Source organism: Poecilia mexicana, unplaced genomic scaffold (genome assembly GCF_051168715.1).
Source record: "Poecilia mexicana isolate PSO_F unplaced genomic scaffold, ASM5116871v1 scaffold_4, whole genome shotgun sequence".
Lineage (NCBI taxonomy): Eukaryota > Metazoa > Chordata > Actinopteri > Cyprinodontiformes > Poeciliidae > Poecilia > Poecilia mexicana.
This window is the reverse complement of record NW_028263373.1, coordinates 26,847,289-26,860,964: the sequence shown is the minus strand read 5'-3', so window position 1 is coordinate 26,860,964 and position 13,676 is coordinate 26,847,289. Positions and strand designations below refer to the sequence as shown.

The 13,676-nt window shown below is 39.1% G+C and overlaps 2 protein-coding genes across 2 annotated transcripts in view; both read right to left on the bottom strand.

The window, feature by feature from the left end:
* Positions 1-13,676, bottom strand: part of crocc2 (ciliary rootlet coiled-coil, rootletin family member 2) — a 48,562-nt gene that overhangs the window by 14,070 nt on the left and 20,816 nt on the right. The window contains exons 13-21 of the mRNA XM_088005134.1: positions 12,710-12,854; positions 12,463-12,609; positions 12,157-12,387; positions 8,100-8,293; positions 6,911-7,038; positions 6,384-6,553; positions 5,874-6,053; positions 4,602-4,736; positions 4,378-4,518 (exon numbers count right to left, since the gene is read on the bottom strand). Coding sequence (XP_087861260.1) covers positions 4,378-4,518; positions 4,602-4,736; positions 5,874-6,053; positions 6,384-6,553; positions 6,911-7,038; positions 8,100-8,293; positions 12,157-12,387; positions 12,463-12,609; positions 12,710-12,854 — 1,471 coding nt within the window. The remainder of the gene's footprint in view (positions 1-4,377; positions 4,519-4,601; positions 4,737-5,873; positions 6,054-6,383; positions 6,554-6,910; positions 7,039-8,099; positions 8,294-12,156; positions 12,388-12,462; positions 12,610-12,709; positions 12,855-13,676) is intronic.
* LOC148160019 (E3 SUMO-protein ligase ZBED1-like) lies at positions 731-2,113 on the bottom strand. Its single transcript, XM_088005230.1, has 2 exons — positions 1,118-2,113; positions 731-1,047 (listed from the first exon to the last, which is right to left on the bottom strand). Exons 1-2 carry the CDS (start codon positions 2,079-2,081, stop codon positions 731-733), a joined length of 1,281 nt encoding a protein of 426 aa, XP_087861356.1. The 5' UTR covers positions 2,082-2,113.

The window sequence follows — 13,676 nt, the reverse complement described above, 5'->3', positions numbered from 1 at the left end:
AAGGGGTTAAGTCAAATTTTTATTTCATATCATGGTACCAGGGACTGTGTCCTCCCCTTGTTTTTCCTCTCTCTGCGGTCCGTCTTCGATGCTCACGCCCTGCCTGTCCTAGTGAGCCAAATTATGGTCTCTAATTGCATTTTTATGCTAATATTAGAGTCAATATGGCAGCAGTTCCCTCTTGTGGATTTGACAAAGTAAATTAAAGCTGAGTAGGACCCTTAGGGGAGGGAAGCACAACACGTCTCCTTGTACAGCTCAATCCTGCACCTGATGGCACCTCACTGCTCGTAGGTTTTTGTGACAGCTAAAGTCAACATCTTGGTATATTAAATGCCTCTTCCTACATCAGCTCTAATTAAACCAAACTCTTGGAGATGGTAGAGGAGGATCAGAGTTTTTCAACGCTAGCCAAGCCAAACAAGTTTCTTCTTTACCTCATTCTGCATAATTCCTAATTTGTCCAGGGGGTTTGACTGGGATAGCATTGTTTTTTTATATGAGGGGCGCTCACACTTTCTCAGCATGCAAGCTACTTATAAAATGACCAAGTAGAAATCATCTACGTTTTTATCTTCTTACACAGCAAATTCGGAAGTGTCAGATTTCCAGTGCAAGTGTTGCATGTTAAAAATACAGGGTTAATTCAACGACATGAGTCTTAGTTTCACTCACTAAATTTAAGTGAATGTGTTTGGATTGAGGATGCTTGTGGACTGGAGTTTTTTTTTCACACATTTTTATTTAAAAAAAAAAGTTTTTCCAATATTTTGAAATTCAGTCTATTACGCTTTTTTGACACAACTTCTCCTGCTGTGGAAAACACCCTCTCACATGGCACAGATGAGGCTGGAGTGCAAAGGTATTGCAATGACAACCAGAAGAGGTTAGGATAAATTGTCTTGTGGTTCTGCCAGTATGTCATTGGATCCTGACATTTGGCAATATTGCCCTCTGCAAGATATCTCTGCACCTCCTGGATGGCATCAGCTGTGGCACTTTTGGTCAGCCTGCCTACTTTGGTGTCAAGATGGTGCCAAAGGTTATCTAAAAACAACAAATTGACATTTTAGTACATCTTGTCCAAACAAACAACAAATAATGCTGAATAACATGCCTGAGTTGGGTGCAGACAGCTGTTGTGAAGATGGTCCTGGCTGGGGCTCATTAGAGTGTCCGATAATAGACGCACATTCTGACCGCAGTCTACTGATGGCCTCATTGCATTTGGAGGAATTGCGGAACCCAAGTGATTTAAATCTGGGATCTAGAAGTGTTGCTAGGGCCAACACACTTTTTGACTCCAGATTGGAAGCAGTGTCTGTGACTCGACGCTTCAGGTTTTCATGCATCTCTAATGCAAGATAGAGCATTTTCATCATTGGGATGACCTTGGATCCTGACACTCGCCTCTCTTCAGACAACTCCACTGTAGCTTGATGGAAAGGAGCAAGCACAAGAAGTGTTTCTCCTATGATGTTATGCTCATCAGCTGTAAGTGGAGTCAAATCTGCTTTTAGAGAGGTCAGAGATACCCACACTGGTTCCCTCTCATCATGTAGCCTTGACTGCATTTCATATGTGCTGTTCCAGCGTGTTGGCACCTCATTGATAAGTTTCAGGATTGGTCGTCCCATCTGTTGTTGCACTTGAGCAAGCTTCTCCTTGGCTGTAGTGCTTGATCTGAAGTATGTGACAATGTGCCTAGATTTCTGTCTGATGGATGTAAGTGTGGGGATCTGATCACACGATTTTCTAACTAATAAATTGAGAGTATGTGCAATGCAAATCGAGTGCCAAATTACTAGCTGCCTAGCGGATGCGATCATGTTTGGTGCTGCATCAGTCACAAGACACCTTACTTTATTGGTTATGGTCCAGTCCTCCATTATGTCTCTTGTGACTTGGGCCAAATTGTCAGCAGTGTGACTTTGTGGAAAGTATTTTACTCCTAATACAGATGTACACAACTGCAGATTTTCATTAATGTAGTGACAGGTAAGAGCCAAATAAGCCTCCATGTTCACAGATGTCCACATGTCAGCCGTTATACTCACTGCCACAGCTTGCTGTACTTCCATTTTCACTCGTTCCTGTTCCTCCTCAAACTTTTTGGCCACCATTTGTTTGATGGTCTGATAATTACATCAGTGAAACCAAAACAAAATCAATATATTAAAATTAAAGATTAAATTATTTTTTTTAATTTAAACTAATACTTTAGATAATTTCCACACAAACTTTTCTGGTTGGCAAACCATATGAAGGTTCAAGGACTTGAACCAGTGCCTTGAACCCTTCACTTTCCACAATGCTGAGAGGCTGGCAATCCTTCACAATGAAATTCAGTAGAGCCTCATCCAGCATTTGCTTCCTAGAAGCTTGATGGTTAAAAATGAAGTAAACAATACATTATATTAAATAACTCATTAAAAGCAACTGAGTAATTTGTAAAATGGCTGTATACCTGAAGTTATTCTAGGTGTATCTGGGACTTCATTCTCATGTTTGGTCCTATAATGCCTCAGCATTGAGGAGGTGGATTTATTTACATAAGACAATTCTGTCAAACATATGCAACACCTAACCTGCAGAACATAATATGAAAGTAAACTAAGAGTCAATTTCAGCTGAAACAACAACAAAATGAAAATAAATACCTTATCTTCCGATGTAAGATCAAAATGGTCCCACACTGCACAAACCTTTTGTTTGTTTGGAGGCTGTTCCATAGTTGACACTGTACCAAAAAAGATCACGAATTCTTTTGGCAAATGCATCCCGTTGACAGATTCGCTTCCTTATAAACACAGTTTGCCATCTAGTATCATTTCGAAACAGTTCCTGTATCAGCCACGTGACTTGATGAAACCAATACGTGCACCGACACGGGTTTTGGTCTATGGGCTTGACACATGCGCCGGCAGGTCGGTGTTGCTGGACCCATCACTACTGTTATGACTCAAACACATTTCTTCAGACAGGTTGGCACAACTTTTAATGCTGTCCAAATTTTTTTCTATAAGCTAATTTCTTTAGTAATTATTTATTTTTTATGCTTTATCTTGTAAACCAGGTGGGCAGAGTAATTTGAATGAATATGATGGTGACACACACAGGTGAGTCTGATTAGTTTTGCTCACACTACTTTTTAAAATATTTATTTATTATTCTAATGTTTCTGCTATATTTCCTGTTTTTCCTTCCAGACTGGAAGTCTTCCTCCTTCATGTTGGCGAAAACAAGAGCAACATCAAAGACACTTCACCATCAGTGATCACAAGACCATCCATGGCTGCTTCCAATGAACTTTCAAAGCACACTTCACCTTCAGTGCAAAGTACCATGAATGTATGACCTTTGTTGTATATTGCTGTCAGTGCTTTTGAAATAAAAGTAGATTACATACTGCAACTGGTGCTGGTGTTTTTGTAGCATCTAATGTCTTTTAAAATGAATTTGGGGATTATTGATGGCCAGTAGTTTCTGGGGGAAAAAAAGATTTTAATTGCTCTAGTGGCTTTTATTTGGTAGTAAATTGACACAAAAAGTGAGTAATGAGAGAAGGGGAAGACTGGGAAGGAAACCCACAACAGCCACATTGAAAACTAAAGTCTTCATATGTGGGTTGTGCTTAACCCCTGCACCACCACAGTACACCCTGAGGTAGTATTTCAAAACTCAGATTTCTATATTAATATATATTTTACACCATTCTGTGTTAGATTAACACGTTCATAGTGTTAACTTTTGACAATATACACTAGTGTTGGGTAGATTAACACTGAAGTGTGTTTGATTTCAACTACTGTGAGTGTTGATTCAACTCTATCACAAATAACACTTTCAAAAGTGTAACTTCTACACCATCCAGAGTGGAACAATATAGACACTTTCAAAGTGTTGAATTTAACTCTGTAGGAGTTGATGGAACACTTCCAAATTTGCTGTGTACTTGATCCACCTTCCTCACTTACTTTTATAAGTAAGGAAGGTTACTGTTTCTTAAGCGGTAACTCGCTATCTAGCTAGTTTAGCTGCATTTGGCGCCATTGTTTGCGCATGCGCAGTGACCTAAACGTGAGAAAAAGTCTGTTCTTATTCTTCTTTGTTATAATAGCGGTTAGCAAACTGCTATTATAAGGCAAAGGAAGCATTAGAGCCACCATCTGCTAAGACCTCCCTGTATATTAATCAAGTGACAGGCTGACATCTTCTTTTTTAATGTCAGGCAATCTACCCACACTAGATTTGCGATTGACTGGTAAATTGCGATTGACATATTGAGCACCGCTGTTTTACGTACAAGGCTCTCTACAGGAAAATGCCCAGTCTTGATACTTCAAATGATAAAATAAATATTAAAATGACTTAAACCTCCTGTTTTGCTTGTTCTTTCTGTTGGTTGAGTTCTCTGATGTTCTCCATGAAACTTTTCCTAGTACTCTGATGAGAGGCCAGGGATTCTTCAAACTTATGTTGTAAGTCCTTCAGCTCACACCTAACAACTACTGCATTCTGCAACATAAAAAGATGCAAATTAATGAATTCACCTCACAACAGAACTAAACTGGGAGCGTGTAGCCTTGACATACTTTTACCTTGTCCAGCTCTTGTCTGCTAAGCGCTTCCCTCTGCATACGCTCCGTCTCCATGGTGGCTGTAGCCAGATCCTGTTGGAGGGATGCTATTTTTTCTGTAAGGGCAGCTTTCTCAGCTTCCTGGTGGAACAAAGCCTGGACACAACAAACTATGAGGTCAGATTAACATATAGTCAGTGGCAAACAAAGCTGGATGTTCTTGGGCCGATAGTGACTTGCCCAAGTTTTCTGATCCTTTTACTTTTCTCTAATGCGTAGTTGTGAAGTGGAAGAAAAGGTCACTTTTACCACAAATGATAGGCTATGAAGGAGAACATTAAAGCTGCAGCCTGTAACTTTTATAAATAAAGAATTTTGTTTTTACATATTTGCTGAAACATACTTAGAGGATCTTAGCGCTGTCAGTCACCTTGCTAGTTAGCAAAGCCACAGAGGTCGGCAGATAAACATATTTTCTGTAACTGTAAGTTGTTTCTCCGCCATTAGCATATTAAGCATCATGTACACAAGGTTGACTGACAGTACTAAAGATAGTCTCCTGGCTCAGATTGGTTGTTTTTAGTCAGAAGGGCTGCACTTCTTCAGACAATAATAGGTCAGTTTAACCATGGCTTTCTCACGCTTATCCTTTGGCATTATGACATGATAGCAGTTTTAACATACATGTAAATATTATTTTATGAAAGTTGCATACTGCAGCTATAAGTGTGACCTGCATTTGTATACAACCCTTCATCCTCAGAGGTTTGCTTGAGAGAATAAGTGACAAAACATATTGTCACAACAAGAAACACTTTCAAGAGTAACGTTATGGAGATGTTTGTAGCAGGTCTGATGCCGTGATTTATACATGATTGTATTCTTGTTTTTATTTATGTTTGCATTCTCATGATTTCTGGTTTCTTCTGTTCTTCTCTGCTGTATTTATGAGTTACTTTATATATCTTATAATAATAATAATAATAATATTTATTAAATCCATTAAATTTTTTATTTCCACTTCACAAATGCACACCTGTTGGTTGTGGTCTCCAACATCTCAATAAAATATTTTGCGCACAGGGAACTGGCAAGTTTAGATAAACCTTCCTTGAGATTTGATACAGTAAGTGTTTTACGAGAGAATGCCAATAAAATAATGTCCTGTAGAACACTGGACAGTATTCCACTGACTGTCAGTTTTAAAATACAACTACATTTCATATAGGATAATTCTTTAACATATCCGAAAATACTTGAACAAAGACAAATGTATTTTTAAATAGGAAACACCTGTTGCTTTTTGTTTTCAGCCTGTAGGAGCCTTTGGCTGAACTCCTTCTGCAGCTTTGCCAGCTCATCCTGCACCTGCTGCAGCGCCCTCTGGTTGTGCGCACGCAGCTCCTCGCACTGCACGCGTAGCTGCTCTTCAGTTTGCTGCTGTTGGACAGCGAGCTCTGCAAACTGCTGCTCCTGTTAAAACGTAAAACATCGACATGCACTTCGGTTCCAATCTGGAAACAATATCTTCAATATGCGAATGCCCACGACAACAAAGTCGCTGGTGTTATTTTTAAAGCCATTGTGAGTTTATGTGGGAACACATGCCAACAAATGGAGAGGAGTAAACAAGAACTGAAGGCAGGTTAGACCTTTTAATGTTTAATGTCCGACTGTCATCATAATGACATAAATGCAGGCTGCTGTAACCAATGCTGATTATGTGTGCACATAAATTAAAACTGTTTACTAGCCAGGTGCTGCACCAGGTGCCGCAACATGGTCCTCAGGCTGATGATTTACCGTTTGCTTATGTTCGGCTTCCAGCTGCTCTCTGTGAATTTGCTCTGTATTGTTCCGCATCAAAAGGGCATTTCTTTCCACCTCAGTCAGCTTTTCCTCCAACAGTCTTTGTTGTTTTGCAGCTTGTTGTAGCTGTTGTTCGGCATCTGCACGCATCTGAGCAGCGTCACCTGCACAAAGAAATAAATGCGTGAACCCCGGGCCAGTAATGAAATACTGAGTTGTACATCATGAAGAGATGTTAAAGTGTTATTAACATGTTTTTGGGGAGTTGCATATGCAGCCCATGTTCAGCCATGGGTTTACCCGGAACACTGGAGCTGAGCACTATTTATCTGATCCATGTGTGTTTGCATGTAGCAGAGAGACCAGGGTCAGCTGAGAAAGCAGCTTCGGTGATACTGCAGCCCAGCTGTTGCAGATCTCAGGGCTGAAATATGGATCTCTGGTGGATGGCTGGAAAAGCTTCATGGCCAAGGGGCTTGGCATGGAAAACAGTGAGATCTCTGGGGGAAGGGGCCACTCACGCGTCAGGGCCTCGTTAGCCAGACTCAAGCTGGATCTCTCGCCCTCCAGCCTGGTGAGCTTGGCCTCCAGGGATGCGGAGAGCTCCTGGCTCTCGAATATAGTTGCCTCCAGGGATTTCTTCTCTGCTCTGGAACAAAGCAATAAAAAGGCACTGAGCTCTGAAAAAAACCAGGACCTTTGAAACTCAAGGTGGAGAAGATCATAAAATCCAATAATCCACCTCAAACACAGCTTCCAATAAAACTAGTTTACTTGTAGACTCTTGTTACACGAGACTCTGCTTTAGAAATCCAAATTCACTTTAGGTCAGATTGCCTTAAAATATACAATGCCATTTGGTTTTACTTAACTCAACTCACACACACACTTAAGGACTGAGAAGTCAAGGTATGAACCTACATTGATTCATGCCAATGTATGCCTGCCTGACTTCATATATATATATATATATATATATATATATATATATATATATATATATATATATATATATATATATATATATATATATATATATATATATATATCTCCATCCATTTTCTCTACACCCTTGTCCCTTAGTGGGGTCGGGAGGGTTGCTGATGCCTATCTCCAGCTAACGTTCTGGGCGAGAGGCGGGGTACACCCTGGATAGGTCACCAGTCTGTCGCAGGGCAGCACAGAGACACACAGGACAAACAACCATGCACACACACACCCCTGACCACTTGGTGGAGATGCATGGGATTTCCTCCCATTGCAGTGAGTTCTTGCGGAAACGAAAAACCCCGGTTTTAGTCTTGCCAACTTCTAATCATTTCTGGTATTACATTTCTTCAATTGGAGAAATGTAATACCAGTGTCTAGTCCCAGAGTGCAGATTCAACCTCCAGATCAACATCAAAACCTGGAGACATTTGATTACGTGCATCTGCCTGTTGCACAATTCAGATCCAGCTGAAGGTGTGTGTTACGACTATAGCAGGTGTTTATATGTACGAGCATTCATCTGCTTGATGTGTGATGGGACGATGTGGATCCTCCGCTTAGTTTGTTGAATAATAATTAAACGAATGAAAATTAGATGGAGCTGAATAAGTCATCATTAAAAATAACAGGTAAAAATGACGGAATTCTTTACCCTGACAGTCAAAATGACAGACAACGAAAAAGTATATGTACCCCAAGAACACACAGACGTACACAGACCTCAGTGCAACAAGCTCCTGTTTGAGAGTACAGGCTTTTCGATCGGCAGAGTTTAGTTCGACTTCCAGAGCAGCCTTGTCCTTGGCAAGTGCCGCCCTATGTTCGGCAGCTGTCTTTGCAGCGGTGGTCTTTTCTTCTAGCTCCTTCCTGCATGCACACAGCTCCTCTTGTAAAGTCTGCATCTGCCTGTTGACCTGAACATGGACATTCACAAACAGAAACCAAATCAAACAAACTTCTTTCACATGCAACAGTACACAGCTCCATGCATTGCAAAACAGAAGACACAAGGTTTAGAAATCGATCCTCAAATCACAAGACATTTTAAGGTCAATTTCCAAAAATTGACATCAAGCTTGGCATTTCGCTAAAGGGAGCCAAAAGTGAGAACTATAGGTGAAGTATGTATTTTTTTCACATATTTGTTAAAATTGATCCCATATGTGACAATATGTTTATGAGGCAGATCATTTGTGAAAAGACTGATCTCCTCCAATTCCTCCCTGACATGCTATTGTCGCCTGTCAAAATGCACCACTCCCGAGTCAACTTGACCAAAAACAGCCAATCAAAACTGAGAGGACGGTTGTAGTGTTGTCAGTCAACCTCATGTACTCGCTGCTAAATGTGGTAATAGAGAAGAAACAACTTAAAATTACAGGAAAATTGTTTACCTGCAGTCATCAGTGGCTATGTTAACTAGCCTGAGGATTCCTGACAGGCTGTGCAAGCTGCAGTGTGACAAAGAGCAAGGCTGAAGGAGAGGGCGGATGAGCAGTGCAACACAGAGGGCTGATTAACACTGCTAAGACCCGCCTCCTAGCTCTCATTGGTTGTTTGTAGTTTCTAGGGGTTTTATTTTTTTTTTTTTTTGCAGATTATCTATCCCACATCATACTATCATGACATAGTGAAAGTTTCAACAAATATGTAAAGGAATATTTTTTTATATATATATAAAAGTTACATACTGCAGCTTTAAGAGTTTTACTTTTTCTAAATGTAATTTAAAATATGGTGACACAGATCTGTCGAGCAACAACAATTAAGAGCAACAAGGAATTGCTTTGCCATCTTCCAACAGTTTCTCTGGTTTCATAAACAGAACAGGAGAGAATTACCCTCTCATGAAGTTTCCTTTAAGTGGCATTAAGCCTGTTGGCGTCCCTGTTAAAGATTAGAATTGGAAAGTTACCCAAAAGTTATGGGTGGGTGCCAATAGGCACCCATGTTGTATGGGCAACATGTGCCGGACATGTTGCCCATACATTGTTTACTGTCTTTGTTTAATCTGTTGTTAACATGCTGTAGCTTTCCATGCTAATATATCAAAGTAAGCTAGTTAACATGAGTGCTGATGTTGCTACCCATGTTACATCTCTTGCTAGTTAGTAATGGTAGTGATAAACCCACCTCCTATAATCACTGTACATTAGTCGTGCTCACTGTTGCTTTCCTATATTTACAAGAAATCTTTCTCATCACACTCATCACAAAAAGAACAAAATGAAGGAGGCGATGTTAGACCAGAGGCCAGCAGCAGGGAGAGTGATTCAGGAGAGACTCGAACTTGGTGACAAAAAGATATCTATTGCAGAGAGAAACCAGGCAGATATTTCAGAATTACTCTCATTCGCACTCCAAAATATTTTACCCTAAGCTGTAGGTAGTATATGGAAGAAGGCCATGAGTGGTTTATAATTATTAATTTCATTTTCGTTGTGACTTAACTTCCTGCTGATTTGTCATTTCCATTTTGTGTAATAATTTGCTTACACGAATAGCGTTTTATTGAACATTCATGTTTTGTATTACCATTTAACACTTAATGATGTAGTAACTTGCCCAAAAAGTTTAGCCTTTGTTAGTATTTAGTTAGAACTAAAGTCGGTCCGCTGGTGCTATTCCGTGGCTGTTAGTGATTATGTGTGTTTTTAGCCACTAAGGAGTGGTGCGACTGAATGTGAGAGGATGATAAATCACTCAATAGACCTCTAAAAAATTTGTTCCGCTCACTTCTGAGATGATGGTTACACCCCTGTTGGGTACAACAGAGGTGTAACCCTGTGTTCAAACATAAGGTTCAGTAGGATTCAGTACATATCTAAATATCTATCCATTCATCCATTGTCTGTGCCTGCTTGTCCTTAAAGAAGTAAATAAAATATCTAAAAAATATTGGGGTTTTTGTAGATATACTTCTTTGTCCCCTGGCTCTCTACTGTTAAATAATTAATCAATATGTTCTAATATTTCAAAAGGTGGCCCATTTCAGAATTGTCCAGAGATTTGATTTGATTTTGTAAACCATGAGAGTCGTATAACCACCAGAAACCATCACTGTCCTTGTTTGGAAATTGATAATAAAAACATGTTCAGGTGTGGAAACATCTTTCACTGGGGAAGCCTCTCTCAACGGTGGACAGTGACAGTGTATTGTTTGCTGCTTTAAAGTCTCCCATGGCATTTGGGGCAGGGCGAATGCTACAGCCCTGCTTTATTGTTTTTCATGTAAGTAATTAGAAAATTATGGAGTGAATTAAATTCCTTATTGCTGCTGAAAAAAAGTTCCCTGTATTGCTTTAGTTCAGTTTACCCCTCTCTTGTCATCGTTTCTGAAGGTAAAGGATAAACCGACATGCTTCCAAGTAGCAGATTTTATTGATCGTGGGGAGTCCTCATAAAGTTGTGTGGTAGAATGCAGAGTTCTGAACATTAATGCTCTGCATGTGTAGAGGCTTCAAATGATGATGTATCCCTTTGCTATATATGCAAACCAAAAAATTTGTCATGAGTCTTTGTTGTTTGTTTGTTTTTCTTTCTTTCTTCCTTATTTACGTTTGAAAGATTTGACCATATTAAGTTAATTTCCCTGTGTTCTTTATTGTTGGAAAGTCGCTGCCATTGTGTTTATTTCTTGTATCCTGTTCCCTGTATTGTAGTTTATTCTCTTAGATCTGTATTAGACTTTTATTGTGGAGATTATGTCACTGCAATGAAATCTGAATTTATTGGACGACTTTTGGTCTGCCAACAAATTTGTCCACATCTGTAAATGTGTTTGTTTGTTTTTTTTCACTAGGAAACTTTATTTATTGTGGAGAAATAAAAATGTTGTACATCTTCTGCTATTTTCTCAGACTACATTCACAGACTCGAGAACAATGGCTTTGTTCGTTATGTGAACAAAACCACAAAAAGTTTTCTAAGTTGAATTTTTTTTTTCCAAGCGGCCAATAATTATTTCAGTTATGTTTAGGCAGATATTATTATAATTTGACATTATGTAACAGTAACTACTCTAAAACAGTACTGAAGCAGAATGTTTACAAAAGCAAGAATCGATATAATCTGGTTTTTAACTAAAATGAGCTCGCATTAACCAAATATTATCGCTGCGTTCTTCTTAGCGTCTCCTTAGGTAAATATGAAAAAGGATGAATTACATGTTATGGATGAGAGTAGCAGCCAGTGAGGAGATGAAACATAAGCATAGTACTCTAGAGGCCACACAGGGCTTGTTTTATTTAAGGTTGATTTATTTTTTGCAGATAGGTTTCCTAAAAATGTTTGGATGGAATTTGTCAAATTGTTTAGGTTTGTTAAACTCTAACTGGGGATCAACAGCTCCAGGTATTACATTTAGAACAGATAATAAATCAGGAAGGCATTCTTTTCATTCTTTGCAGGACGAAACGGCAAGATATTATTTAGTAAGAATGGGAATACTTAAGGTGTTAATTTATCGGCGCTTTCGGAAGACCTCTGCTAGGTATTAAATGTCTATCTATTTATCTTTTCCAGTTCACATTTGTTCCTGAGTATCCTGTGGCTGTAATCTCCCAAGTCACTCATAAAATACAGCAGAAGAGCTCCAAAGAAAACTACAAGATTAGAAAATAATAATAATAATAAAAAAAACGCTGCATGAGCTCCTATACATTTTAGTGGAACAAAAACAAGCTGCATGAATGTGATGAAAGCTATTAATAACGTAAGCACAGTTCTCCCAGGTGGTGGGAGCAAGGAGGGGTGTGAATGACCAACAAGCCCTGACCTCCGATTGCTTCTTCAGGGCCTCGGCTCTCTCCCTGTGCAGGAGGCTCAGTTCCGCTTCCAGCTTCTGGCAGAGCTCTCGCAGTAGAATGTGGGAGCTTTCAAAGGCTTGTTTTTCAGCAAGCAAGTTCATCATCTCCTTCTGCACTCGCGCCGCGTCCTCTCTGGCTGCCGCTCGCTTCCCTTCAGCTTCACATCTGCGTTCGCTGAGCTCCATTTTCTCGCCTTCAGTCTGAAAGAGATGGAAATTTCGCTTTGTTCGAGCTGCCGCTCATTGATATATTTGTGAAAATCCACAGAGACTGACCTGAAGAACAATGCGATTAAGCTCCACCTTGTCTTTGGCGAGACCTTCGCTAAGAGCAGCCAGTTTAATGAGAGAATCTTTAAGGGTAGAATGCTGACTCTGCAGTTTGATCAGAAGGCTCTCCTGTGCAGCACTGTGACATTCCATCTGTGGAGTCAATCATTCTTACAACAGTCACACAAACTTCCAAGAGCCACAAATATATATCGAAGGTAAGCATTGCGCTCTCACGGGCACAACAGTTTACCTTGCTTAGAGCCAAAGAAAGGCTGGCTTTGTCATCCTCCAACATCTCCTTCTGCAGAGTAATTTGATCCAGAGATTCCTTCACTGTAATCAGTTCCCTCCGCAGATCAGAGTATTTGCTCTCAAGTTCCTGTAAAGCTCTTTCCCTGAAATATAAAATATATCAAAATGTAATTCTCACACTATTTTTCTTGTCAGACTCTTGGTCATGGAAACTTTTCTGCAGTCTTCCATTTTTCCTCCTTTCAGCTCCACACTGATATATCAGCTGTCCAGACAAGGGTAGTAACTAGTTCCATTTACTCAGATACAGTTACTCGAGTAATTTTTGGAGGGAAAATCTACTTTGGTGAGTATTTTTTCAACTCTGTACTTTATACTTTTGGTTGAGTAATTTTATTATGAATACTAAGTGTCGCTACTTTTATTAGAGTAAAATTTCTGGATACACTAACCATTGTGAGTAATTTCACTTAATGAAGAACAAGCTTGTTTTAACCCAAACATTCACCAGTTGTTGTTAAAGGTTTCATAAAACTTGTTTATGAAGAAATTGATTTGGAAAACTTTTCTTTTGCCTGATTTTGTTATTTTGTAATTATGTAATTTCTATAAATTATTTTCATTTTGATCTTTAAAACACCAACATTAACTTTACATTTTGGTCCATCTGATGATGTAATTTTTAAATATTAAGGAATTTATGATTTGATCAGCTATTCAATACTTGAGTTGCCTTTTTACCAAATACTGTTTTATTCTTAAGTAATTTCTTGGACAACTATTTTTACTTATACTTGAGTAAAAAATATGTTGAAGTAGTCATACTCTAAGTTTTTGATTTTTCTACTTAAGCTCTGCTGCTATCCATCCTCTAAACGTAAAAATTTTAAGTTTTTTGATAATGCATTTCATGGGAGTGCAGTCGAGAATAACTGAGAAAATATTCTGCTATAGTAGAAAGATCA

Bases quoted from the DNA above. Each gene is read 5' to 3' on its own strand.
- LOC148160019 (XM_088005230.1), bottom strand. From the start codon at position 2,081: ATGGAAGTACAGCAAGCTGTGGCAGTGAGTATAACGGCTGACATGTGG. The intron at 1,048-1,117 runs GCATGTTATTCA...TGTTGTTTTTAG, and splicing joins GCTGTCTGCACCCAACTCAG to ATAACCTTTGGCACCATCTT.